Here is a 25,417-nt window from a genome sequence, read left to right on the forward strand (position 1 = left end):
CTGAAGAAACTCAAGCTTTGCAAAAGCCAATAGGACAAGAGGGGTGGAGTGACATGAGCTCTAAAGTGCTACAAAGAGTAGAATGTAACCGTCCCTCGTCAACATTTGCCTGGTCCTGGAGGAGGATGTGAGACGGAATGGAAAAATTCAACAGACCAAATCCGGGATTTTGGTTATTTACGCGGGGTTACACTCTTTCTACAAAGTCGCGCGCCTTTACGCAACTAGAGAGCTCTTTCGGATTTTGGAGGGTGGGGGTCAGTAGATCTTTGCAGCACCAAACATGACTGAGGAGAACAAGCCATTGTCACAGCAGGCATGCAGTCCAGCGGGAACCGACGGGTCTGCGTCCCAGCATGGATCGGATTCAGAGTCTCCGGCCTCTCCGGTAAGGCCCGAAACGCAGGAGGCAGCGCGCCCGCCCGGGATTACGCCCAAACTGGAGAGCTGCTCGGAAGACGAGCGGTTCCCTACCTGCATTCGCGACGCTGTGTCGCAGGTGCTAAAAGGTTACGACTGGTCGCTGGTGCCTGTGCCCAGTCTGGGGGAGAGGGGGCTGAAGAGTAAACCTCACGTGAAACGGCCTATGAACGCGTTCATGGTTTGGGCGCAGGCAGCGCGGAGGAAGCTGGCGGACCAGTATCCACATCTGCACAACGCTGAGCTCAGCAAGACGCTGGGAAAGCTGTGGCGGTGAGTACACCTGAGTTTCATCTGATGAGCACCTGCACAGTACTGAAACACTGCGCTGACTGAACATGACTGATCTCTGGAGTTACAGACTCTGGACTCCTCCATACATCTGCATTTTTGTAGAATTCAATAGATTTTTTTTAAATTACTATGTTACTGTGTGTCCCCCCCCTTTTTTTTTCATTACCACGATTATGTAATGTAAATCTAATATCATGACAGGCCGGTTTTATTCACTGAAACAAACAAAAAGAAGAAAGAATTCCAGTAAAATGAGAGAAAACCTGCAGATTGTGCATAAACAAAGCTATTATGGCGGGAATATCATTTTGTGGTTGTGGTAATACACACAGGAACCACTTCATTGTGGCTTTATCTGTACAGTACAAACAAACAAAAAAGCAACTGCTAGTTCATTTGTCATGTCTCAGTAACTGTAGATTTTTTAAGAAAAGGAAATATTCCTATTCTTTATTTAAGTAAAATAAAGAAGTCCTGCGTCAATGCACTTATGTAAGTAAGTATGTAAGTGGGTATTTCTGTGACGGAGTATTCACATAAAGTAGAATAAAATGGAAAATACACAAAACTGTAACATGTATAGAGTTCTTATGTGATTACTTATGTGAATAACTGTAGTTATTGACATCACTGATGAAAGAAGCAAGGAGTCTGTCTGGTTTTTTTTTTTTTTTTGCTTCCTGCTGTGTTTGAAACGCCAGCGGTTGTTCTCTGACTTGTCCCTGTCCTCCTCAGACTTCTCTCTGAAACAGAGAAACGTCCCTTTGTTGAGGAGGCCGAGAGGCTGAGGCTGCAGCACAAAAAAGACTACCCAGACTATAAGTACCAGCCTCGGAGACGCAAGAGCAATAAACCGGACCAGGGCGACTGCAGACCTGCGCTGGTCCAACAGCAACAGCAGAAGCAGGGCTTATATAAAATGGACCCGGGTGTGGCCAGGCTGGCTGGCACAGGGGAAGTGGAGCAGCATTACCATTCAGACAGAACAGGTGATGACACTGTGATACTCGTTTCTTTTCTTTTCCCTTTTTTTTTTTTAGTTAAATGTGAAAAAGCTGATTAAGGTTCACTTGATTTTGCGTTCCAGGTCAGTCTCACGGGCCTCCAACACCTCCCACCACCCCTAAAACAGACCTGCACATGGCACCCAAACACGAGAGCCGTCAGTCTGTGGACACAATGAGCTCCAGCGCTGCTCCTCCTCCCAACCGTCAGAACATCGACTTCAGTAACGTAGACATCTCTGAGCTCAGCACTGACGTCATCGGCACCATCGACGCCTTCGACGTTCACGAGCTCGACCAGTACCTGCCTCCAAACAGCCACGGTGCCACTGTTCTAACCCCGCCAGACACCAGCAACCCCTCCGGTACTTTCATCCCACCCAGCACCGACTGTCACACTCCCAACATCCAAAATTGGACGTCCAAAATGTCTGGTGGGACTTCCGCTGGAATGCCGCTAACCTCTTCCAATTGTGAGACTGACGGGCTGCACAAGGATGGCGGCCAAAAACCTCAGATTAAAACTGAGCGGATGAGCCCGGGTCACTACAACTCCTCAAGTCCTCCACCACCGTCACACCAACCTGAGTATACATCCCTGGGTTCGGGCATCTGTCCTTCCTCCACCCCTACCACCTCCTCATCTGCCAACCAGTCAGACTACACCGACCTTCAAAACTCCAGCTTCTACAGCGCTTTCTCTGGTTACCCCGCCAGCCTGTATCAGTACCCATACTTTCATTCCTCCCGCAGGTCTTACACCACCCCACTGATCAACAGCCTGGCCTTGGCACCACCTACTCATAGTCCTCCCTCTGGCTGGGAGCAGCCCATCTATACGACCCTCACCAGGCCTTGAAGAAGACAAAAATATATAGCCATATAGACTGACTTCTAACAGACCAAAATTTTTGAACATTGATGATCATTGCTGGCCGTAACTCACATAGTGTGTCATATATTGCTGCATTTGTTGATTTTCAGGCAAAAAAACTTTAGCGTTTTTGTCCACTTTGAGTACAAACACCTGCAGAGTGACATTTAAACCCGCCCTGGACACCAAAATGTTCCACTGAAATGCCACACTAATGAAATTTCAGCATGAAAGTAGCACCTATTTCAGACAGGGCGTTTTATAACACTTTTCCACACTAAAACTTAAATAGTTTCCTAATTTTTATACACTTTTATTAAAGTCACTTGGAAAGTGACGCGTTTCCAAAGGGCTTCTTAATCCTTCACCAGTAAGAATGTGATTTACATCGACATGACCAGGAGATTGTAACTTTTCTTAATTAGATTAAAAACAGGAGACCTGTAAGCCTTAAAGGCCCACGCCTGCTTAACTGTTTGGTATAGCATGTGTTGCATTTCGTGGTTATGTATGATAGTTGGACAAAATAAAAGATGTTTTGCTGAATTTGTAGTTTACGTAAAAGGAAGTTGTACCTGTGAGCAGGAGTTTTGAAGCCCCTCTTGGTCCTATCAGTTGTTCTCTGCAGACCCGGTCCCTCCTGCTGCTTCATTTCCACTGTGACAGCTGCTCCTGCTGAGTTTCCTGTGAGGAGATTAGTTAATTTCACAGTCCAAGCTGCGGCTGTCCTGTCCGTCAGCCACAAGGTTTGATAGGCGGGACAGCTGTGTGAGGTTTTCACAGAGGCACCGCACAAGAAACACACAAATTATTAAAGAAGAAAGAAATGTGGGTAAAAACAAGTCCTACACTCAATGGCTGTGTAGACATGCTATACTGACAATAAAAAATAACCAAAAATGAAGCTGATGTTGTGCTTATTACGTCCATGTAAGGACTGCAGTGCTGTGAAGCCGCAGGTTCACTGAGAATGAATGTTTGCCACATGTTCCAGCCACTCAGTGACCGTGGTATCTTTAGGACAAACACACCCGTTTTTAAACACTTCCTGTGTGGGTCTGAGCCGGCTGCTGCAGCTCAGTGGCTCCCTGTCTCAGCAGTTTACCGTGACAACCCAGGTGCCAACGACAACAAGGGCGCCAGACAGAAGAGACATTGATTTATTCACATGTGCGTACGGCCCTGGAGCCAACGTGCGGACGTTTGTGGAAGAGTGGCGAGATCATCAGGTGACATTTGCACCAACAGACCTTCAGTTAAGTCTTTATTCTGTGGTGAGTGTGCAACTTCACACATGCCAAGCTCCATTTGCTGCTGACCAGTGAGCCCCATCCACTGTAAAACGAACTGAGCTTCTAACATGTCACTTGAAAATTCAGGCTGTTTATTTGAGTTTAAAGGAGGGAACTGAACATCTATCATTTCATTCAGTGATCCCTGTGATGAGTATATGTCTTAAGTAGGTCCACATGAGGGGAATTATGACATTTTGCTTTCTCACTAAGAGAGACATGAGCATATTCACACCACCCTTGGCTCTGGGTATAGTGTTGCATACGATGGCAACTGTGAAGCTGGGATTTCTGAAGTTCTCCAGAAAAAAAAAATAGTGATAAAAAACAACACCAGAAATTTACTTTCCTACTCAATAACTTTCAAGGTTATTTTTTTAAGGCTTCTACCTCTTTGTATCATTTTTTTCAAATTGGGAGCTCAAAAACTAGGCTAACTCTCAAATAGCGTTTGAGCTTCTAATGATTTTAATTAAATATGTCATCAATTAAAAATGTCACTCAAGCTTTTACCAATCGAATAATCAGTTTTGATTTTGTAGTCATGTGATCAGTAACCATATGATATTAAGTGTTCCACTGTTTCAGATGTGTAACAGTCTGGGGTCAAGTAAATGAAGTCCAAGTCACACACCAGCCTAGAGAACAGTCGACAACCATCTCGCAACTATGAGAAAATTGTTGTGCTCCCTGACCGGTTGGCAAGTGGTTGCTGGAGGTTGGTGGTAGTTGCTCTGAAATCGATTCCTATATATTCACACATATCAGTGCAACCACTGGTTGCTAGGAAAAAAATGTGCATTTCCCGCCTGGTTGCTGATTATTTTGGCTGCTAACAGATTGCCACAGTTAGCACGGAAATACACAGGAGCTAGTGAAACTCTAAAAAGTGTGTCATAAGTCAGAAACAAAGACCGTCTGGCTTTAAAGTAAACGTTACTTTGAATGCTCTCTGGTTTGCACGATTGGCTAGCATTGTGTTTGCAGACAGGTAAGGGTCTTCCATGCAAACTATGGGCAACTGTGACTAATAACCAAAGCAGAAAGTTTTTACTGAATGACAGCCAGCAACCTTCTGCAACCATTTTCCAAGCGGTCAGAGAATATATGATTATATTATTATATTTTACCTGTGACACCAGAGACACATAAGGATGTGTCGATTTCAATATAAAACTACCTCTCACTCTGACAGTGGTTAACACTGCTGCCTCAGAGCAAGAAGGTCCAGTAGCTGCTCACGATGTGGACTTTGTATGTTTTGTCTGTAAGTTAAGAGAATGGATCTCTAACTCTCTTTCAGTAATTTCCCAGCAGTGTAGTATCCTTCTGGACTAAAGTGTCAGTCTATTTTTTTTGCCATCTGTTTGTACAAACTGCTTCAGTTTACATTAATGTCCCCCACATGCTCGCACATGATTCACATCGCCCTGTGAGCAGTGGCGGGGTGATAAAAGAGCTCCACCTAGTGGAAGATTTGGGGAGCACTGGCAGCCATGCTCAAAAAGACAGTACTTTCAACAAGTGTATTTGTGTATTGTTGTCAGCCATGGTTTAGTTTAGACTTTTGTGCACCAATCAGGATTCAAGGTTACTTGAAAGCAACAGCAGATGGATCAGTGTGTGGAAAACTGTTGAAAGACAACAGAGAAGAGGGAACACGGAGGACAATCCAAAACACCGGCAGCTCATTTCAGGATCCTTTGTATTGATTTTATAATGAAACAAACTATCACTGTGATTTAAGGATCAACACAACCATGTGTCTTTAAAACAAGATGCAAAGATTAAACGAAACGTCTGTAGAAGTGTCATATAAATTACAATCCTGTCACATTACAATCCTGGAAAGCAGCGATAACCGTCTACGATGACTCAGTATGTTCAACAGTACAAATAAATAAGAGAACATCTGTCAGATTGAGGTTTGAAAGGTAACCCTGCCTGGATGCAGATATGCCACCTCGTGCTGCCGAAACAGCAGAGGTGCTCACTGAGAGATTGTTGTGTGTATGTTTGTGTGTTTCGTATGCATATTTGTTGTTAACAGCACTTTGCAGATTTCAGGTTTACCAGGGTTTTAGTGCGGGAGGTTCAACCTCACAGTGTCCTCAATGAAAAACGTCGCACGCACACAGAATAAGCCACTGTCATCAAAACTGTACATTCAATAAATTAACAATGCATTGTCTTTGTTAAGCAACCAGTGAAATGACTCTAGATTACATAATTACATTAGATTACAGACAGAATGAACCATTCACAAGACAAAAAATTCTGGGTGGGAAGGGGGAGGAGGAGCTTGTTGCAAGGGGAAGGGTCCACATGGCTGAGGAGAGGAGAGGAAAGGGTTTCTGATGTGATAATGTACAACACAAGGTTGGTAAGCGCAAGAGTGATGACATCATCTACCCTTTGGCCTTGGATCACCCCATGAGGGGCCTCGAGTCCCGTTAGAGTTTTAGGCTTCCTACACGAGACAGACTGGAGTCCTGCCGGTGTTTCCTTTCCTTTCTTCGTGTTTTCACATCTCGGCCCATCCCTAAAACCCCTCGTGACCCATAAGACCCACCCCGCCTCTTCTAGCCATGGTCAGTGGTCGCACGCTGGGGCCGTCTCTGATCTGAATGAGACCGGGCTGGTCCAGTTGAGCGCTTGGTTTCCAGCAGATTTCAAGGCTTGTGTTTGAAATGGGCCTCCACTGCAGGGACACAGAGAAAACGACTTTCAGTAACAGGAAATTCATTTTTTTTCGTGTTTCGCTTATAGTCCGTATATTATGGTAGGATTTTAAAGCTTTACACATGCCCTTTCCCCCACAACAAAACATGCAAAAAAAATAAAATAAACCATTTTAGGACTCTAATGTTTTACTTAATGACCTGCGTACTCCTGTGGCCTCATTGGTCGATTTATGACCCTCTGGAAAGCGGCTATCCAGTCCTGTTGCTCGGCCTCAGTCTCACAGGCAAAGAGGAACTTCCTGTCTGGCGTGACGATGGTGATGCCGTGGTTCCAGTGGTAGCCCTGTGTGGACGGAGGCAAGCCAGCCAGGACAGTGTAGCTGTTCTCCTTGCTGCCGATGAACACCTCCCCGCGGGCGTAGGCATCCTGAGGGACAGAAAGACAAACTAAGCAAGCCACAAATGAACCAAATCAAAAGGTTGGGTCGATGCAGGGCTCTTCTTACCAGAGGGTCTTTGAAATACATGAGCCGCCTGTCATCCATCGTAAACCACCTCTTCTTGAAGCCCTCAGTGTGCTAACGCAGAGTAAGACAGACAGTACATTTGTTGAAAGGAGGGAGACAAATGCACATTTTGTCACTTATCATAAGACATGAAGATGAAGTTTTGTTGTAACTTGCAATACTCACTCCTCCCTAAACTCAAAGAAACTGCTTCCAATACAGGTAAAGAAAAAAAATCCTAATTTTACCACTAAGGAGAAAAAAGCTCCAAAATTCCAGAATTTCTTCTTTAGTTTTTAGTTTTTATAATACATACTGTATATAAAAGATTTCATAGCCACTGTGACTCGAACTATTAGGCTGTCAAGTACCGTTTTGTGGAATCAGACGTCAAGATGTCATTAACAATTGTTGGCTCTTACTGAGAAACTGAAAAATGCTGCAGCGTCAATCACAAAGTGGCCACGCCCTAAATCATATTCTGCTTCGTCGTTTGTTTCACTTTAACAAAGTCACCATCATGCTGTATTAAACCAAACTAGTATCTGAGACTATTTGAGAAAATAAATTGAGCGAGCAGATGACTCCTACACAGCCATACTTCTTCTTGCAACCTATAGACTGTATACAAAGGATGGATGGAGCTTCCTGGTCTGAAAAAGTGAAAGCCATTCTTTCTAATGGTCAACAGGAAGCAACTACAAAAAACTGGGTCTACACAGCTTTGGCAACAAGGGATAAGAACACCAAAGACAATTAATACCTTGTTTGTTTCAATAAAAGAAATACTGGAGAGAAACTTAATCCAACAATAGCAGGTGTAGTCAGTAGGGTGAGTGGCATGAGAGAGTGCACTAGCGTGTTTTTGGAGCAACCTAAATCCAAATGGGAGAACCAAGCAATAAAGCTCCAAGTCTTTTTGGATACAACATGAAGCTTATTTTGTAAACAATGTTCCCGGTTTGATTTTTGGGTGACTCGATTTTATAATTGACAAGTAGCTAGCCTATGAGTGTACACTGTCCCTAAGTTTCTTAGCCTCATGCACCCTTCACTTATCGGGTCAGGTTTTAATGAAAGTCAAAATTCCAGCTTCACCCGACAACATTAATAAGTAATTTTTTAATATTTATAATATATGCTATGATCAGAGGAGTCGCCCCCTACTGGCCATTAGAAAGAATGCATTTTAACTCCCTTTCATTTTCAGACTGACAAATTACGCCCATCTTTTATTTACAGTTAATGAAATCTGCATTTGTTCCATCACTTTCACTACTGCATTTTCAAACTTACATATTTTCTTAAATAATTAATTACAATTTACAACACAGCTAGCCTTAGCTTTAGGCATTACTCAGACTTAATTAGGTCAGTCTGCTTTATGGTTGTAATGGTTCACAGAATGAGAAAGAAGAACAATAATTGTAATCGCTAATGTTTACTTTTTTTATTGCAGAATTCTGAACAGATTTACTCCCTTGAGCCTCCATAACCTTAAAAATAATTCCAGCAGAAGAAACCAGGAGGCTAAAAGATTAGGAACCAATGAACTACTCTGAACCTGGAGACACTTTGGCCATATTTAGGTCACCTGAACACTGAAACTCAGGTGTAACTGATACTATCATCCTTAGTTCACTATAGAGGGATGACTACAGCACCAACCTTTGGACCCGTTTTCTCCATAAAGCCTTCCTTCATAAAGCTTCGGGTCAGTTTGGGCACCAGCTGGAGCAGCAAATAGACAAAAGAGAATCATGTAAAGAAAAAAGAAAAAGCATGCATGAAATATTAAAAACTGCCCTTATTTCAGCATGGACATGTGCAGTGGGATCAGAGGCGTCAAGACTGCCATGCAGTAGAAAAGCATCATGAACAGACACCTCTGAGAATGCTGTTTATTTTTTGAAACTATAAGCTCAGTAACAGCGATGCGCATGCTTAAATCACACCATCCTCACCTCTTCGTCACTCGCTCCCGGGAAGGCAACCTGCAGGTAGTGGAACCTGGCAGCTCTGATAGCATTGAACCAGTCGACCATCTCCTGCAAAGGACAAAAAGCTCTCTCAGTGGAACCATGCCCTGCCACACTTCATATCTTATTCATTCTAATCCGTCATTTCTGTTCTGAGTAAATAAAACAGATTTTGGATGAAGGTATCTGTCACACACAGCAGAATGAATTCCAAGGCGTGCGTTGCTGCGTGGAAGCTGCAGCGCTGTCGATAAATCCGCTACAAAACGTGAGAGTGACAGGGATGCTGAATGAACCCAGTGAACCCTTCCTGTGACAGCAGGCAGGAACTCTAATGCACCAGCAGAGGGAGCAGTGCACCCTTTGTCATTCTTACTCCACCAAATGGCTTTAAAACCTCTCCGTGTCTTCTCTTTCATCTGTTCAGCTTTGATTATGTCGCCCTCTTATTCTGTTTCAGCCCCAAATCCCAGTAACGTAGCAGCAACGTGAGGCTCAGCAGTGTAAAACTCTCAGGAACACACACCGTCAGTTTAAAGGTTGAAGTGCAGAATTGTATTCAGGGAGGAAGTGTAATGATGGACAGCTTATCTTACACATAGCAGGGCTATAAGATGTCAGATATGATTGTTTGTGTTGTTCAGTAAGCTAACAGTGTTTGTTTGTATCTTTCAGCGTGTAGCTTGATCACTGGGCAACCATAGCTTACGATACCATATTTACTGCAGTGTCTAAGAGCTCTATCACTATCTTACACATTCACAGCCACTTTATTAGGTATACTTGTTCAGCTGCTCATTATTGTATCAACGGTTCAGGCTGGTGATGGTCCTGTAATAGCACACTTTAGGCCCTTTAGTACCAGCTGAGCATCATTTAAATGCCACAGTCCATTTGAGAATTTCTGTTAACCACGTCCATCCCTTGACCTCAGTGTTGCCATCTTCTGATAGCTGCTTTCATGTTAAAAAGCTCAAATCATCTCAAACTGGTTCTTTGAACGTGACACTGAGTTCACTGGACTCTAATGGTCTCAACAGTCACCAGATCTCAAGCCAGCACCTTTGGGATGTGGTGGAGCAGGAGAGTTACATCACTGCGTGCAAACGCTGTGTGATGCTGTCATGTTAGCATGAAACAAAATCACTGAGGAATGTTTGCAGGACTAGATGAATCTACCCCATTAGGAATGAAGGCAAAAGTCCTTCTAATGTGTGCCTAATAAAGTGGCCGGTGAAGGCCCTACTGTTGGTCATACAAACAAAAACATTTAAAATGCTCTAACCACTGGATAACTGTATATAGAGGAAGAAGGAGTCACAGAATATGCTCAGTGCCGATATTTTACAGTTTTTCCAAATGATATCTATGTGACCAGCAGCAGTGGCAGATTGGGGTGTGGGTGTTGGGCGGAGGGGCGGGTTAGTGTGTGCAGACATTATCATCCATCCATTTACTTTTATGAGAAGAAAAGTGCCTGTCAGGAGCTTTATTGGACTGATCCGTTACCTCTGGGAGCGGAAGGGCTACAACACCTGTGAACACACCCTGCACCTTAATAACAATGAACTGGCCTAACCTAAGAGAGCCTGCAAACATTACTCACTATTTGCATGTCCTTAACATTTACTCAGAGTCAGATTCAAATGTTCTGACCCTCAATCAAGCAACAGGTGTGGCTGCATTTTAGGAAGTTGACACGCGACGCTTTTGTCTAAGAACATGGCTTTGATTTTGTATTACAAGTGGCATATTTCATCACCTTTGGTATAACAACTGGCTAATCCAGCACTAGCTTCAGCGCTGGTGTCTGTAGCAGCTATAGCCAGACCAACCAGACAAAACATGATTTCACAACTAGAATGATTCATTACTCCCCAGGACTTGAGGCCTCTTCACATTTTTCTCTCACTAGGTCTGAAATCCCATAAATATATGCAGGTGCTTACTGTTGTCATCATTTCAGTATCAAATCATATTAAAATAACAGTTAAAAGTTAAGATTTAATTTGATGTAAATGCTTGTGTTTTAATTAAGGTTAATAAGCCTAGCAGGTGGAGCGCACTCAGTGCATTCTGACTGATTTAATTCATTTCCTGATAACAGGCAAAACTGTAGCAATCACAGCTATTTTCATCTTAATATAACATCCTGGTTTTTGAACAACTGGCTGCTTCCAGGACTGTGCACAAGTCTAGATTTGCCCCTAATTTCTTTACATTTTGCTTCCAAGGAGGTAAAAATTATTGCAATTTTTTAAAAAGTGGTCTGAATGTTTTCAGCGCAATATTTTGTTGTTGTTGTTGTTAAGCCACTTAACACTGACTTATGAGTCATGCAAGCATAAAAAGCAAAGCTCAAGGAAACGCACGAGTGTTCTTTCGACACAGAACAGACAGCTTAGCAAAGAACTAATTGTATTTTTAGACACTTTGTTTCCAGCAGCCTGTCACTAAAGTGCAGAATTTGTTAAAAAATCTGAAAAATGGCAAAGATACCACAATGGGACAAATATAAAATAGTATAATTAAACCAAGATGATGATTCTCAAAAAGCAATTAGCTGAAAACTTGGAATATCTCATCATGGTGTGGCTTTAAGAAAAATGGACAAAAGAAGAAGTGGCAAACCTAAAACACTATGTTCAGAAGATGACCAGTCTATGAACGTTGTGTCCTGGTTTTGCTCACTGGGCTGTGCAGGTGACCCACATACTGCCTTTACCTTACCATATAAAACACCTTAAGGTGCCAGCTGTGATTGGAGCTATATAAATAAAGGTCCAGAGAATTCTCATTCCCAACGCGTAACATACTGACGATTTATCACAGCCCGAGGCGTCTCATAAGGACGCGGAAGGGTACATTTCGCGTTACTATGAGACGCTCCGGATTGTCAATTGAATCCAATAGAATGGCGTTTGAGGCGGTAACACATGCTTAGAGCAGAGGCTCCAGCCGTCCATTCCAGTCCGAGCCCTAACCCTAACCTTAACCCTATCAGATAGTGTTTTCCAAAGTGATTCATGATCAGAACGTAAAACAAAGGTACATGTACAAATTCATTCATCACCCCTGTTCTCCAGGAACTTCACTGGCTCCGTGTGAAATTCCAGATAGTGTACAAACTTCTTCTGGTCACCTTCAAGGTCCTTCATAACCTCGCTCCTCCCTACCTCTCTTCTGCCCGCTCACTTCGACCCTCTTCTTCTGTTCAGCTTGCTGTGCCTTCTTTCCGCCTCACCATCATGGTAAGCAGGGCCTTCAGCTGCTCTGCTCCCTGGCTGTGGAACTCTCTACCCCAGGTACAGTGGAACGCCGACTTACGAATACCCCGTTAAACGAAAAATTCAAGTTACGAAGGGACTGAACGGCAATATTTCTGCCCGTGTTACGGCAAAATGCCCGTGTTATGAAATCTGCTGGCTCTGATTGGCTGAGCCTAGAATGCCTACAATGCCGTCCGAATCATGTGACAACCCCGTGGCTTTTGTACTTGCGCTTCACTGTTCCACTTAAACGACGTATTGTTGTTGCCGTTAGCAATTAGCCTATCGTTCACTCAAAAGGCGCGATGGGTGCTTCGACTTACGAAAGACCCTCGGGAACGAATTAATTTGGTAAGTTGGGGTTCCACTGTATAAGAAACCTTGATTCTCTCCTCCATTTTAAATCCCTACTCAAAACCCATCTTTTCAAATCTGCATATTCACTGTGAACCTGTTGTTTGTGTACGTTATCTTGTGCTCTTGTTTTCTTATTTTTCTTCTGTCATTGTTCTATTATGTGTTTTATTCTATTGTTAAGTGTCCTTGGATGTCTTGGCACTTTCAAATAAAATGTATTATTATTATTATTATTATTATTATTATTATTATTATTATTTCAAAGGCTGTCATGCCTCCAAACGCGAAACACACCAACGATTTGAATGAGAACATGTTGTACAATTCACTTTATTTAAACTGAATTAATGTTGATGCAGAAGCCTGGTTTAAATTTGCCCCAAGGCCTTCTCCTTCTGGTCTTTCTCCCAGGTTTTCTGTCTTCTCTCCAATAAAAACTAAAAAACAAAGAAGCTTTAAATGTCCTTGGAGAAGCGTGGAGAACTGTTCCTGAAGACTGAAAGAAAGCTGCCTAAGACACTCCAGGCTGTGGTGGAGACTTTCAAGCTTGTTAGAATTGTACAAACTCCCTATTTTCCAGATTCTTAGCAAAATATAAAGAAATGATGGAGGGCAAAGACTTTTGCACAGTATTGTGCTTTGTTCATAATCTAAGGCATAGTCTCCTCAAATTAAAGTCTGCACTCTGCCATCAGAGTCATCTTTTGAGGCCACAGTTCTCCTCTGTGCTATTTTTAAAGCTTCGCGCGTGAGAAGCAGAAGCCCGTCATTTTAGTGTACATAGTAATTTGGAGTTACTTGTGCAGAAATGTGTGTAATACATGCACGTGCGTACCTTGGCGTCGCTGTGGTAAACAAAGATGTTCCTTGTGCTGTTGTCTTTCAGGTAGGTGATCTGCAGTCCGCAGGGGTTGCCAATCTTGGCAGGCTGGAAGGTGGCATTGAGGGTTTCTATTTTCATTATTGCCTTGGGATCTCTGGCCTTGACAGGAGCAGGGGTAAACAATGAATTGTAAAAGTCTCACATTCCTCAGTATGGCTGCTGTGCACCAAAGAGAAATTCTGCTATTGGCTGTATCGTGTTTCTTACATCCTGCTTGTTGAAGTATTTCAGCGCTCCCTCCCTCTCTGACAGGACAAACTTTCTGCTGAGAAACTGACCGTTGTCTCTTCCTCGTTTCCATAGAAACCCCTCTCGGTACCCTGGGTAGAAAGAAAAAAAAGAAATAAATGTGTGTGTGTGTGGTAGGGGAGCTGGTACCATAAAGCCTTTATGGGAGACAGGAGATCAAACAGAGGAGACGTTTACAACAGTGATGGGGAGATATTGTAACTGGTTGGTGTCAGATGATACTTCAGTTAAGCTGAAATCAAAGATCGTTTGAAATCTCATTTATGCAGACAGCGAGGAAAAGGAGACGGCGTGCAAGAGCGAGAAAACACAGCAGAGCGGGAAGAAACAAACAGGGGAGGGGGTAAAAAAACAGCGTGAGTCAGCGCAGACGGTTTTTATTGTTTCTGTACATAGAACATGCTTTCCCATGTTAATGACATGCCGCACTATTTGTAGCCCTGTTATGTTTTCTTCTTCTCCTTTGGTCTATTTCAGTAAACCCCTCTGACTCACACTGCCTCTTCTTCTTGCTTTTATCTTCTATTTCTGTCGAGCTCTGATGTGTTTTTTTGTCTGGATCTATTTTTGCGAGTTAAAATTATAGGAAGCGTAACCGGGTAATCCTCCAAAGAAGTGACTAATTTACATTCAAGATGAAACTGAAATCCCTACACTGGGGAGGACAAATAAGGAGAGGGGGTTACGCTAAATAAAGTTTAGAAATTTCAATGAAATTCGAATTTGTCAAAAATTTCCCAAGTGCTTTTATAAAAGAGCAAGGGATTTTCAGCATAGCATTTCCAAATATAGTAGTTTTCTTTAAAGCTGAGACAGCATCATGCCGAAAACAAAAGCAATCAGTTTAGACTTAGAAGAAGAACTGTTGATGGTCACAAAGCAGAAGATGAACATACAAAATGATTAGAGTGTTTCAAAGTGTTTCAAAGTGTCAAGAACTGGAAAGAGAAGTAATATCAAGAAATTCAAAGACAGTCACAGAGTACAGAACAACCCTCGCAGAGGTAGGAAACAGAAGACTTCAAAGACTAGAAAGAAAAGTAGCGAGAGATGTGACTAAAGACCCCAGAGCAACTGCCAGGACACGAGTGAAGGACTCAGCCAAGTAGGAATTGTAGAGGACAAGACAATCACCAAAACCCTGTACAGAACCTGTATAGACTCAGAGGCTGAACCAAGAACTTCATTCCACAACCTGGATGCATACTGCAAGTTCGTCTGATCGGATGAAACTAAACTGAAACTCTCTGGCCACAAAGATGCTGCTTATGTTTGGAGAGAAAAAGGGAGAGGTGTACAACCTAAAGAACACAGCCCCCACAGCAGTGGTGGGAGTATTATGCTGTGCGATTCTTCATTGTGTCTAGTCATGAAGAAAGAAGAATATGTGATGATTTTGAAAAAAAAACCTCAAGCAGTAAGCAGAAAAACTGGGTCTGGATCTTCCAACATGGCAATGACCCAAAATATATGTGAACAAACACTCCTGGTGAAGAACCAAAGTAAGCGTTACTGACTGGTCTGCACAAAGGCCGGACTTGAATGCTATTGAAAATCTGTGGGATGAACTAAAGACCAAGGTCCATCTTGGAACACCACCAAATTTGGAGGAAGTTGAGAGATTCACCAAAGAGAAATGGGCTCGTTGAGAACTACAAGTAACAACTGCAGTCGAATTCTGTCCTCATCTGTATGAGGATTGTTTCACCTGCACTTACAGGACTATTTAATCACACAGGTAGTTTCATTTGTTAAGCTATGAAGAGGCCAATGAAAACACCGCAGTGTGTCAAAAGCTTCTCCATTCCCAGGAAAGGTTTCAGTGGGTAACTGAAAAACCTCAATATTGCCGCAGTGGTAGCGTTTCTGGATAAATCAATGTTTTTTAAAATGAAACTATTTTCACATACACAGTTTAGTTTTAGCGGTTGATTTTATTCGCCAGCATTTTTTTGGGTGGAAGCATAAATGCCACCTATAAATAAAACCAAACATGGTCCGTCACAACCGAAAAAAATAAACAAAAAGATGACGGCTGCTGGTAAAATAAACTGAAAAGCAGAGGTCAGCGATAACTATTACAACACAGTTTTATGACATAAACAAAAGGCAAATACCACTGCTAATATAAAAAAATAAGCTTACATAAAATTATGAACTGCAGCTTTACAGTTAAAAAGCTTGAGGAGTCATTTTCATATTCACTCACATTTCTTTACTTTACTGCTGTCTTTTCTATTTTTTTTATTAGCAGCCATTGATTACCTGTGTTCTATCTATTCATCTTCTGCACTCATTCTGCTCCATATATGCATGTGTATGTGTGTGTGTGTGTGTGTGTGTGTGTGTGTGTGTGTGTGTGTGTGTGTGTTGTGTGTGTGTGTGTATGTATATGTCTTGCTGTCTGTGACTTTCCGGCATGAAACATCCACCTACACTGGCATTACCTCACCAATCAATAGCCCTCCTTGTCCCCACCCTCGCCTCCTTCTCTGACCTTTTTTTCTCCTCCTCTTCTTTGCATATTAGATCAATGTTGGTCACTGTGCATTCCAGGTTACTGCATAAAGTCAATCTCAAACACACACACACACACACACACACACACACACACATATATTTATGTACATGCACCTCAAAATGAGTGATGACGTTACCACAAAGGCACAAATAGAGATGACAGAATGACTCATATCATTACACTCTGTTGTGTGTGTGTGTATTTGCGTTTGAGTGTGTGAGGGTGAGGTCACTGCAAGCCAATCAGAAAGCACCATCTTCATCAAGATGTGAAATGTATACTAGTACTCTACCCTCAGCCTCCACACACACACACACACACACACACACACACACACACACACACACAAGCAAGCATACTCCTTTTAATGGCAGTTCCATTCACCAGCAGTGACAATTACAATGTCATTGCACGAATATGCTTTTAACCGCAAACATATACCACAACCATTTAGGAGGAGAAGGATGAAAATAATTGTCTGAGAGTCGTCAATGGATGTTTCAGGGTAATTGAATTTGTGCTACTGGCATCCACGGGGAAATGTTTACCCAAAGAGTTTTTCAAGGTTTTGCTTATCGAAGAGTAAACAGTGCAAGCCTGGCACCACAGCAGACCAGCCACTTTGCAGTCTCTTTTTGAGGTATGCTTGCTTGAGCATAGATGTGTTCATCTTATGTAGTTCTAGCTTGAGCGAGCACATTTACTGCTACAAAAAGCCTAAAAGTGGCTATATACATTTAAATGTGAAGACATTAGAGGTAACACACAAAGTACTTTAACCCCCGTCCCCAACCAAGTCAGAGTTCATGTGTTTTGTATCCATGCGCCAAAATGCTTCTTGTGCAGAATTACCAAAAACTGCAGTTCCTCTAAATGGCCACTTGAGGCTGATTACGAAATAATAAAATTCAAATATTTACAGCCTCTTACAAAAAGGTTTTTTTCTCTATAGTTAAAGTATAATAAAAGCAATAAAAGATGATGCATAATATATAGGATAATATACGACTTTTAAGATAAATACTGATATTTGATGATTTAACCATCTGACATTCCAACATGTCAGCTGATATTTTTTTTCTTTTAGACAAATGAAATATAAACATATTTTCTTAACATTTGTTATGTGTAGCTATTTATTTTATCCTTTACGCTCTGCCTGACTCTGCTTGGATCAGCTGATTGTTGTGTTTGTGTTGTTTCAAACACATGTTCACCAGCAGGAAAGTTACGTTGCGCCCTCTGATGGACAAACTATGCAATGTCATCCGTCATAACATGGCTGAAAGGTGTTTCTCTCTCTCCTCTTTACATTTAAATGTTCACTTACCGACTTTTATAAATGTAGCTATATCAGCAAATTATTGCTGATCGATATTAGCAAATAATATCAGCCTGCCAGTAAGTCTAATAATAATGGATTGGATTTATATAGCGCTTTTCAAGGCACCCAAAGCGCTTTACAATACCACTATTCATTCACTCTCACATTCATACACTGGTGGAGGCAAGCTACAGTTGTAGCCACAGCTGCCCTGGGGCAGACTGACAGAAGCGAGGCTGCCATATCGCGCCATCGGCCCCTCTGGCCAACACCAGTAGGCAAGTAGGGTAAAGTGTCTTGCCCAAGGACACAACGACCAGGACAGAGAGCCCAGGGATCGAACCGGCGACCTTCCGGCTACAGATGCGATTCCCAACCCCGTGAGCCATGGTCGCCCCTAGCTTTATAGCTATCATCCCCAGTTTCTTTGGATGGATGAACTGTTAAATAATATGGCTTACTGTGAGTGCCAGGCTGTCCGAGGAGTTTGTGTTACAGCTTTGGTGAGTAAAGCTGGAATTTTATTGGTCTGATACTAAGCACTAATTATCAGGCATGCAATTCTTATAGGGCCTACATTACAATATAAAGCACCTTGATGTGACTGTTGTTCTGATTTGGTGCTGTATAAATAAAATTTAATTGAAATGAGTTGAATGCCTGTGAATTGAACCCATCCAGTTTATGAATGCCGCTTTAGCTCCAGAAACCACAAGCAGTATCATAATGATTATGGTACATGCATCTTTTACATACAGTCTTAGTCTGTTCTCGAGTACTATTGCCCAGTGCTTCTACTGTTGTGGTGGATGGATATGAAGAGACAGTTGAGCAGTCGGACGTTATCTGAAGACCTCCTCCCCAACAGGGATGAGCTGTTTTTAACTCATAAACATGACGTGACATTTTAATATTTTTTTGAAAGACGTGTTGAAGGAATATTTTGATTTTGGAAATAGGCTTTTTCATTTTTGAGTCTCGCCATCTCTGTGAGGTTTCCAGGCAACCAGTGGACATGCAGATTAAACAAACAGGATGTGCTGATTAGTGGGCTTTAGGGGTCTCTCAGCAGTGGCTTCATATTTACCGTAAACACATGAGCCGCGTCAATCCTTTTATCTAACTCTAAGCAAGTGTGCAATTTCCTAAAATGTCAAACTGCTCCTCTAACACTGTTTCTTACATTGCTGGGATAAAGCCATTGCAGTGCGTAGGCGATTATTAATTATTCAGTCCTGCCTGATGCTGTCTTATTTTGCTCTTGTTTTCGGTCATCACCGGGTCAAAAGATCTGAACTGAAACCAATTCCTCAGTTTCTGTTTCTGACTTTGGAACACTGCAAGTGTCTTCATCTTTCACAGGCAAAAAAAAAAGGAAAAAAGCCAGCAGTTACAGTGATGTGTAGGAACATATAGATTGATGAGGACTTTTATACAAAGCCTTCCTTATCAGTATGCACGTACCTGCAGAGTATGGCTCTTGCTTCTCGATAAATTCAAACTCGTTCCTTTCGTACTTGGCTCTGATCCACTGCTCTCTCAGCAGTCTGGAGACACGATGAAAACACACAGTTAGCTTTTATGTGAATTGCACACTCATCATCAATTGCTCTGATGTACACAAACTTAAAATGATTTCTTTCTTTGTCAGTTAGACGTACACACTGTTACTTTTTACTGCTCAGGAGTCTTACTTTGCTTACAGCATGACCTCATAGAAATGAAGACAGACATATTTAAACACAGTGACCTTGACCCTTGACTGCCAAAATCAAATTATCTCACACCTTGAAATGGATTTTCTTTTTATGGAAAAAAAAACAAAAATGCAGCTCTCCAAAGACCCAACAATAAGCTGTAGTATTATCAGGGTTTGTTTTTTTATACTATTTTAGGTATAAACAAGATGTATTTGAGATTTATAAGAACTAAAGACTAAACCTAAGGTGGAAACACACATTCACATCCATAGACTAATTCAACCCCTTACTAGAGCCAATATTAGGCATGTGCCAATAAATGTGAAGTGGCATTTAAAAAGTAAGGAAGAGGCAGAAGAAACACCCTTCAGTGTTGATGTTCCATAGTCTGTCCAGCAGAGGGCTCACTGCAACTTCATAAATGAGTAAACATGCACAAAGAAGTAAATAAATGACAACATATAACAAATGTTCAGGAAATCTGTTTGTACTTTGTTTCCTGAAAGAAGAAAAAATGTCTGTCTATCCATCAGAAAATAGGGCAGAGTTAGCTCAGTTTGCCCCATGATCAGAAGGTTGGGGATTCAAATCCACCGAACGGCTACCCTGAGGTACCCCTGAGCAAGGTACCGTCTCTACACACTGGTCCACGGGTCCTCGATTGGTGACTGCCCACTGTTTCACTGAGTGAATGGGTTAAATGCAGAGGACTAATTTCCTATGGGGGTTAATAAAATGAAAAAAATAACCAGTATCAGTACTGGCTTTAAAAAGTCTGTTTTGGTTGGGCTCAACTGCTTATGCAGTTCAAGGTTGCAGTAGTGAAGACATCACCAATACAACATAAGGTGAAAGCTGCATCCACACTGGAAACGATGAGCTCGTTGTAAATCACTTTGAAGCCTACAGCTGGTCACTTTTGGACATTTGAGGCTCTGGTTGTCTAGGTAACTCTTGTATTTACTGCCAGGTCAAATGTCAATCAATGGCTTTGTGTGCTTTCACTGGTAGTTGCTTCAAGCAGAGAACGGTTTATATCAGGTCCTGCTCACATCGCCAGCAGTTATTTCACATATAGTCATGTGAAGTGAATGTGATTGACTTTCTTCTATTTCTGATCACCATGTCACTGTGAATCGCTTTCATTGTGGACTCAAATTTACACAGAGAGGCATACAGGCTCAGTCTCACATTCACAGCTATGGCCAATTTAGAATCACTACTTAACCTAATCAACACGTCTTCGGTCTGTAGGACAAAGCCAGAATATATAGAGGGAAATTACAAAGGAACAGCAACACCCTATTGTCCCCAGTTCTAAAGACCTTGGACACACTACATGGTTTTATTCTTCACTTTTCAGTCACTGGCTTTCACCTCCAAGATAAACTGCTACTCTGAGGACATTTGTGTTTAAACTTGCATCTTCTTATTGTCTAACAAGCAAGCTGGCAAAGGTCTTCTCTTACTTGTTCTCCTGGCAGTTCACAAATGCCAAATGCATTACTCCTGGCTTCCAACTTGAATTTTCTGACTTAACCATGCAGTCACCTGTACGCTTTCCCAACACATAGAGGAGATTAAAAGAGTGGAATACTGTGATGAAATATTTAAGACCCATCTGAACTAAGTGAAGCTAAGGTCACAGACACGCAAGCTAAAAGACTGGTTAGTGACCCCATTGAAAGCACCGGTCACTAGAGAAAAGTGAGTATTCCCTGACCAGATGTGAGTGGTTGCTGGAGCCGAAAACGTAATATGGTGACGATTTGTCACCTAGCGTAAAATGTTACGCTTTGGGAGTGAGAACGTGTTGCATAGAACTAAAGACCATCCAGTGACTCCACCACCAGTCGCTATGGAAAAATCTCTATTCCCCAATTGATTGGTGAGTGGTTGTGGGAAGCTGTTTGCTGTCACTAGAAGAAATTGGTCATTAAGAGGTATCTGGTGCAGCACCAAAAACCTTCTTGCCACTTCTTTGGTCATTAGTGATTACCACAGCTGACCATAGTTGAATAGATGATGACGACTTGTCTGCAACCACTTGCAAATTGCCTACCAAGCGATAAGAGCATTTGCCTTCAGAGCAAAAATTGAGCTTTTAGATATGTGTGCATGTTAGTGGTAGGGCACAACCAAAGCAACACAAAGGTTTTTGTCTCTGCACCCTCTTTGGGACCTACTTCACCCAAGCAACTTCCCACAACCACTTGCCAACCAGATTGGGAATACACATTTTCCCCTACTAACCAGAGGTTGACAAATGGTTGCTTACCAGTTTCTATGCTTTACTGACCAAACAAAAACTGATCATAACTCATCAACTTGATTATAAGATATAGTTAAGTGGCTTTTTATGGCCACTGTAATTCTGCTGACAGCCTAAGGAGGAAGAAGAAACTTCAGGACAGCTTCAGTCTCCCGTCAAAATAAAATAGCTTGAATTGTTAAATAATCTAAGCCATATCAAAAAAAATGTCACAAATATCATCATCATTCATAAAATGCTTACAGCAATAGAAGTATATCCCGGAATAGGAGGAGGGTATGACATGTACCTTTACAAGAATGTGCTTTACATGTTATTTTTTCATAAACCTCTTCCTTAGTTTTACAATGGCCATGGCAGCACTTTTAAACTTCTTAATTCATCCCTGCTGCATCTTTAAATTTGTTACTTAATCCTCAATAAAACAGAATAATGGAATATCCATTAAGCTTATACTCATATAACACTCATAGATATCTATTGCAATGCAACTCAAAGCAACCTGATCACAGCCTTGTACCAAAGCCTAATGTAAAGGTGGCAATCTCATTTTTAAACCTTCTTCCTTCTCACTGATAAAAAACAAACAAAAAGGCAGCTCATCGCCATGCCAACAATCTCTCTCATTCCGTTTCCTTCTCTGCCTCTCCCCAGCATGCTCTAAATGGCTCACACCATCTCTTTTTCTGCACAGAGGAAATACATTAACTATTCTATCAACATTTAGAGGTAAACATTCTTGGCAAATTTTTCTTCAAATGACACCCAATGATGACACTGGGTGAGAGCACAAACAGACAGCTGATACTGAGAAGGGTATTTCTCTCACTTCTAGTTCTAGGCTTTCTGTCAGTCTTTTGGATTCTCTTGGTTGTCTCTTTTCATTAAATTTACTGGAAGACAGGGAGACAAATGGAACAACACTCCTAAAATGCCAAGAAATGAAAGCCTTGCTACCTCAAGTACTATTTGAGGCTGATTCAAAGCACATGCTGGTGCAATGTGTACTACATAACAGCCTCCAGAATATTCAGAAATGCTGAATAAAACCCCTGCAGATTTACAGTAAAAATAATAACACAAACAAAACCACACTGCTTTTCATGGCCTTTCATACACACAAAAAATAAGAGAATGTGATGCTTCCTGATCACTGTGATTAACACGTGATATAACACATGATACACAATCTACAGCTGTTTCCTGAACAAACATGCAGCTTCTTTTTAGCTCAAATGCTATAAAAGTACACTGCAATTAGCTGTCCAACACCAAACGGTGGCCGACGTTAGCGCCTAGCTAATAGGTATAGCAGCAGGTTTGGCTCTGTGTGTATTACATGCACATACCAGCTACTATCAGAAAACTTTGCACCACAAATGAACACAATCACATAAGTATAGTCATAATGAATTAATTGGCCTAAACCCAAGTCGCTGTTATGAATGTTCTTATAACTTGTCGCCTCTGTCAGTGCGCCCCAGGGCAGCTGTGGCTACAACGTAGCTTGCCATCGCCAGTGTGTGAATGTGTGTGTGAATGGGTGAATGACTGAATGTAGTGTGAAGCGCTTTGGGGTCCTTAGGGACTAGAAAAGCGCTATACAAATGCAGGCCATTTTACCATTTTTTTTTTTTTTGTTGCTGTTGCTTCTGCTTTTTTCAGAGCAGCCATTGTGATTTCTTTAAGTACAGAAAGCACTAGTTCACTCTACCTTCATTAGGCCTTTAAGAAAGAATGTAATACTTGCAAAGCTAATATAATAATTAAGTAGATTTCCCAACAATCCCAACCTTTTCATTACACATTATTCTGTATTCAACTTTGAAAATGTACAAAAGTGGACTTTACACTACAGGAAGCATAGAGGGAAACAAGATGGGTTTGGTTTTGCCACGTAGGCAACTAAATGACAACGGAGAGAAGACTGGTAGTTATCAAGAGGACAGAAATGGCAGTTGTTTGTGTTGTCTTCTCTGGGTTTAGCTAATCATCCTTGTCTAGTAGTTTTTAGGGCTGTATCCTGTGCCTCCACTTAGCCCAGAACATATACTTTTTTCTACAAACCAAAACAGCCCTAAGAAATGTCCTAAATAGTGGTTCCTGCTGTCCTGACACACAGAAAAAACAAGTTCCTTTGACAGGAAAGGGCCTAACATCAGTTCACTCAGTCCTAGCACACAGTCACCCGCTAGCTAACAAAAAAGAATAAGCTAATTTAACATTAGACATAAACTGGTTATGCAACTATAAAAACTTTATACACACAAGGCTGTGTTTTCTAGTGTTCGTGTTTTGAGATTAATTTGAAAGGTGTACTTACTTGCAGTCAGTGTGTGTTGGTCTATAGTAGAAAGCCGGAACCTTCTGCTCATATTTGGCCTTGGCTGCACTGTTTCCCATTGCAGCCATTAACTGAAAGGAAAACAGAAAGAAAAACCTAGTCATCAAAACACTGTCCGCAGCTCAATATTTAATACTGCATTTCAGATATCAAGGTTAAATGGAAAACCGGATACATTTTATCTACCCAGTTTTTAATGAACCATAATTTTGCTATACTTTACTTGGGGACATAACTGCATTAAGTTTATTATATTTATAGTAATAGCAGCACCAGTAATATTGGTTTTAATCCTATTACTATCATTAACAATAATAACAGGAAGAAAAAATTCACATTTAACTTTAAATTAGATTAAAAACAGTGGGCTATAGCACAGAAAACCTTAAGTATGTTAGAACTTGTTCACTTGACAATAAGGCTCTGGCTTTCTTATAGGATTAAGGGTGGAAATGGCCACACTGCATTGGGACACATTTTCCTCCTGCCCTTGTTCCCTCCGTCGTACATTTCATCCTAGGATAATCCCTTAGCTCAATCCAGCTGGCACAATCCCTCAGTACGCTTCTTCTTATCCTTTAAGGGACTTTGGGGAATGATGCAGCACTGTGGCATTTTATTGTGAACGTCAAATAGAAGCAGATTTCTAAAGAAAGCCACTGAAATTCAGCTCATGTGACGAATGATGAATTTGGCACCTTGAATGAACATGAAATCAATCAATGTTGAATCAGCTGTTCCTGTCATTTGGTATAATCACCTCTGTACCACATCCATTCACTGTATTCCTCTCCTTCATGTGAATTTTTAACTCCACCAGACGGCTGAAAAAAACCCACTCGCAACTGTCTCAAGCTTCTGCGGAGCATGACCTTCAGTTACTGCTAAACCCGATCTTCATGATAACCTGGTTAACGCTGCAATAGCACATGAGACTGGATGACTTCTCGTTATCTACAGTCTAATTTATTATAGATCCAACTGCTTAAGCACATACATATCCATGAAAATAGCAAAGCTGATTCAATTTATATACTGATAAATATGCAGCAGTGTGCAGTGTAGTCTGGGCAAGGATAAAAAAAAAAGAACGTGCATAATGCATAAAGTGTAACTGAGATTGAATCAGCCACACAAAGCAAGGTGAAAGCTCCAGCTCGACTTCATCCTGGTAACTTATGAGACCCCAGTTAGTACAAGTAATGACAAAAGCCCACAAAGGAGGACTGCTTCCCTTGATCCTGCTTGCCTGCCCCCTCGCTTATTTGCATTTAGATGCAATATTTGAGTCATGGTTTTGGGTTTCTGTTGTGCCACTTCCCATTTTATTTTCTCATTTTTAGTGATGTATGTATCTAGTTACTTTGTTCTTTTTTCACATCAGTTTTCACCAGTTACATACTCTTTTACTATATATACTTCTTTGTCTCTCTGTAACATGCCAG

The 25,417-nt window shown here is 41.6% G+C and overlaps 2 protein-coding genes across 5 annotated transcripts in view; one reads left to right on the forward strand and one right to left on the reverse strand.

Moving 5' to 3' along the window:
- The first annotated feature begins 283 nt into the window (after window positions 1-283).
- On the forward strand, window positions 284-3,198 carry sox8a (SRY-box transcription factor 8a). Its single transcript, XM_040036680.1, has 3 exons — window positions 284-693; window positions 1,450-1,703; window positions 1,802-3,198. Exons 1-3 carry the CDS (start codon window positions 284-286, stop codon window positions 2,575-2,577), a joined length of 1,440 nt encoding a protein of 479 aa, XP_039892614.1. The 3' UTR covers window positions 2,578-3,198.
- A 1,670-nt stretch (window positions 3,199-4,868) lies between these two features.
- The window catches only part of LOC120736502 (arf-GAP with dual PH domain-containing protein 1), a 46,302-nt gene continuing 25,753 nt past the window's right edge, over window positions 4,869-25,417 (reverse strand). For all 4 annotated transcript variants that reach the window (XM_040036681.1, XM_040036683.1, XM_040036682.1 and 1 more), the window contains 9 exons: window positions 23,952-24,043; window positions 19,121-19,203; window positions 13,770-13,882; window positions 13,515-13,661; window positions 9,039-9,122; window positions 8,743-8,805; window positions 7,075-7,146; window positions 6,767-6,995; window positions 4,869-6,585 (listed from right to left, as the gene is read on the reverse strand). In XM_040036681.1, coding sequence (XP_039892615.1) covers window positions 6,557-6,585; window positions 6,767-6,995; window positions 7,075-7,146; window positions 8,743-8,805; window positions 9,039-9,122; window positions 13,515-13,661; window positions 13,770-13,882; window positions 19,121-19,203; window positions 23,952-24,043 — 912 coding nt within the window. In that variant the 3' untranslated portion in view covers window positions 4,869-6,556. The remainder of the gene's footprint in view (window positions 6,586-6,766; window positions 6,996-7,074; window positions 7,147-8,742; window positions 8,806-9,038; window positions 9,123-13,514; window positions 13,662-13,769; window positions 13,883-19,120; window positions 19,204-23,951; window positions 24,044-25,417) is intronic.

Source organism: Simochromis diagramma, unplaced genomic scaffold (assembly GCF_900408965.1).
Source record: "Simochromis diagramma unplaced genomic scaffold, fSimDia1.1 OVJJ01000371.1, whole genome shotgun sequence".
Classification (NCBI taxonomy): Eukaryota; Metazoa; Chordata; class Actinopteri; order Cichliformes; family Cichlidae; genus Simochromis; species Simochromis diagramma.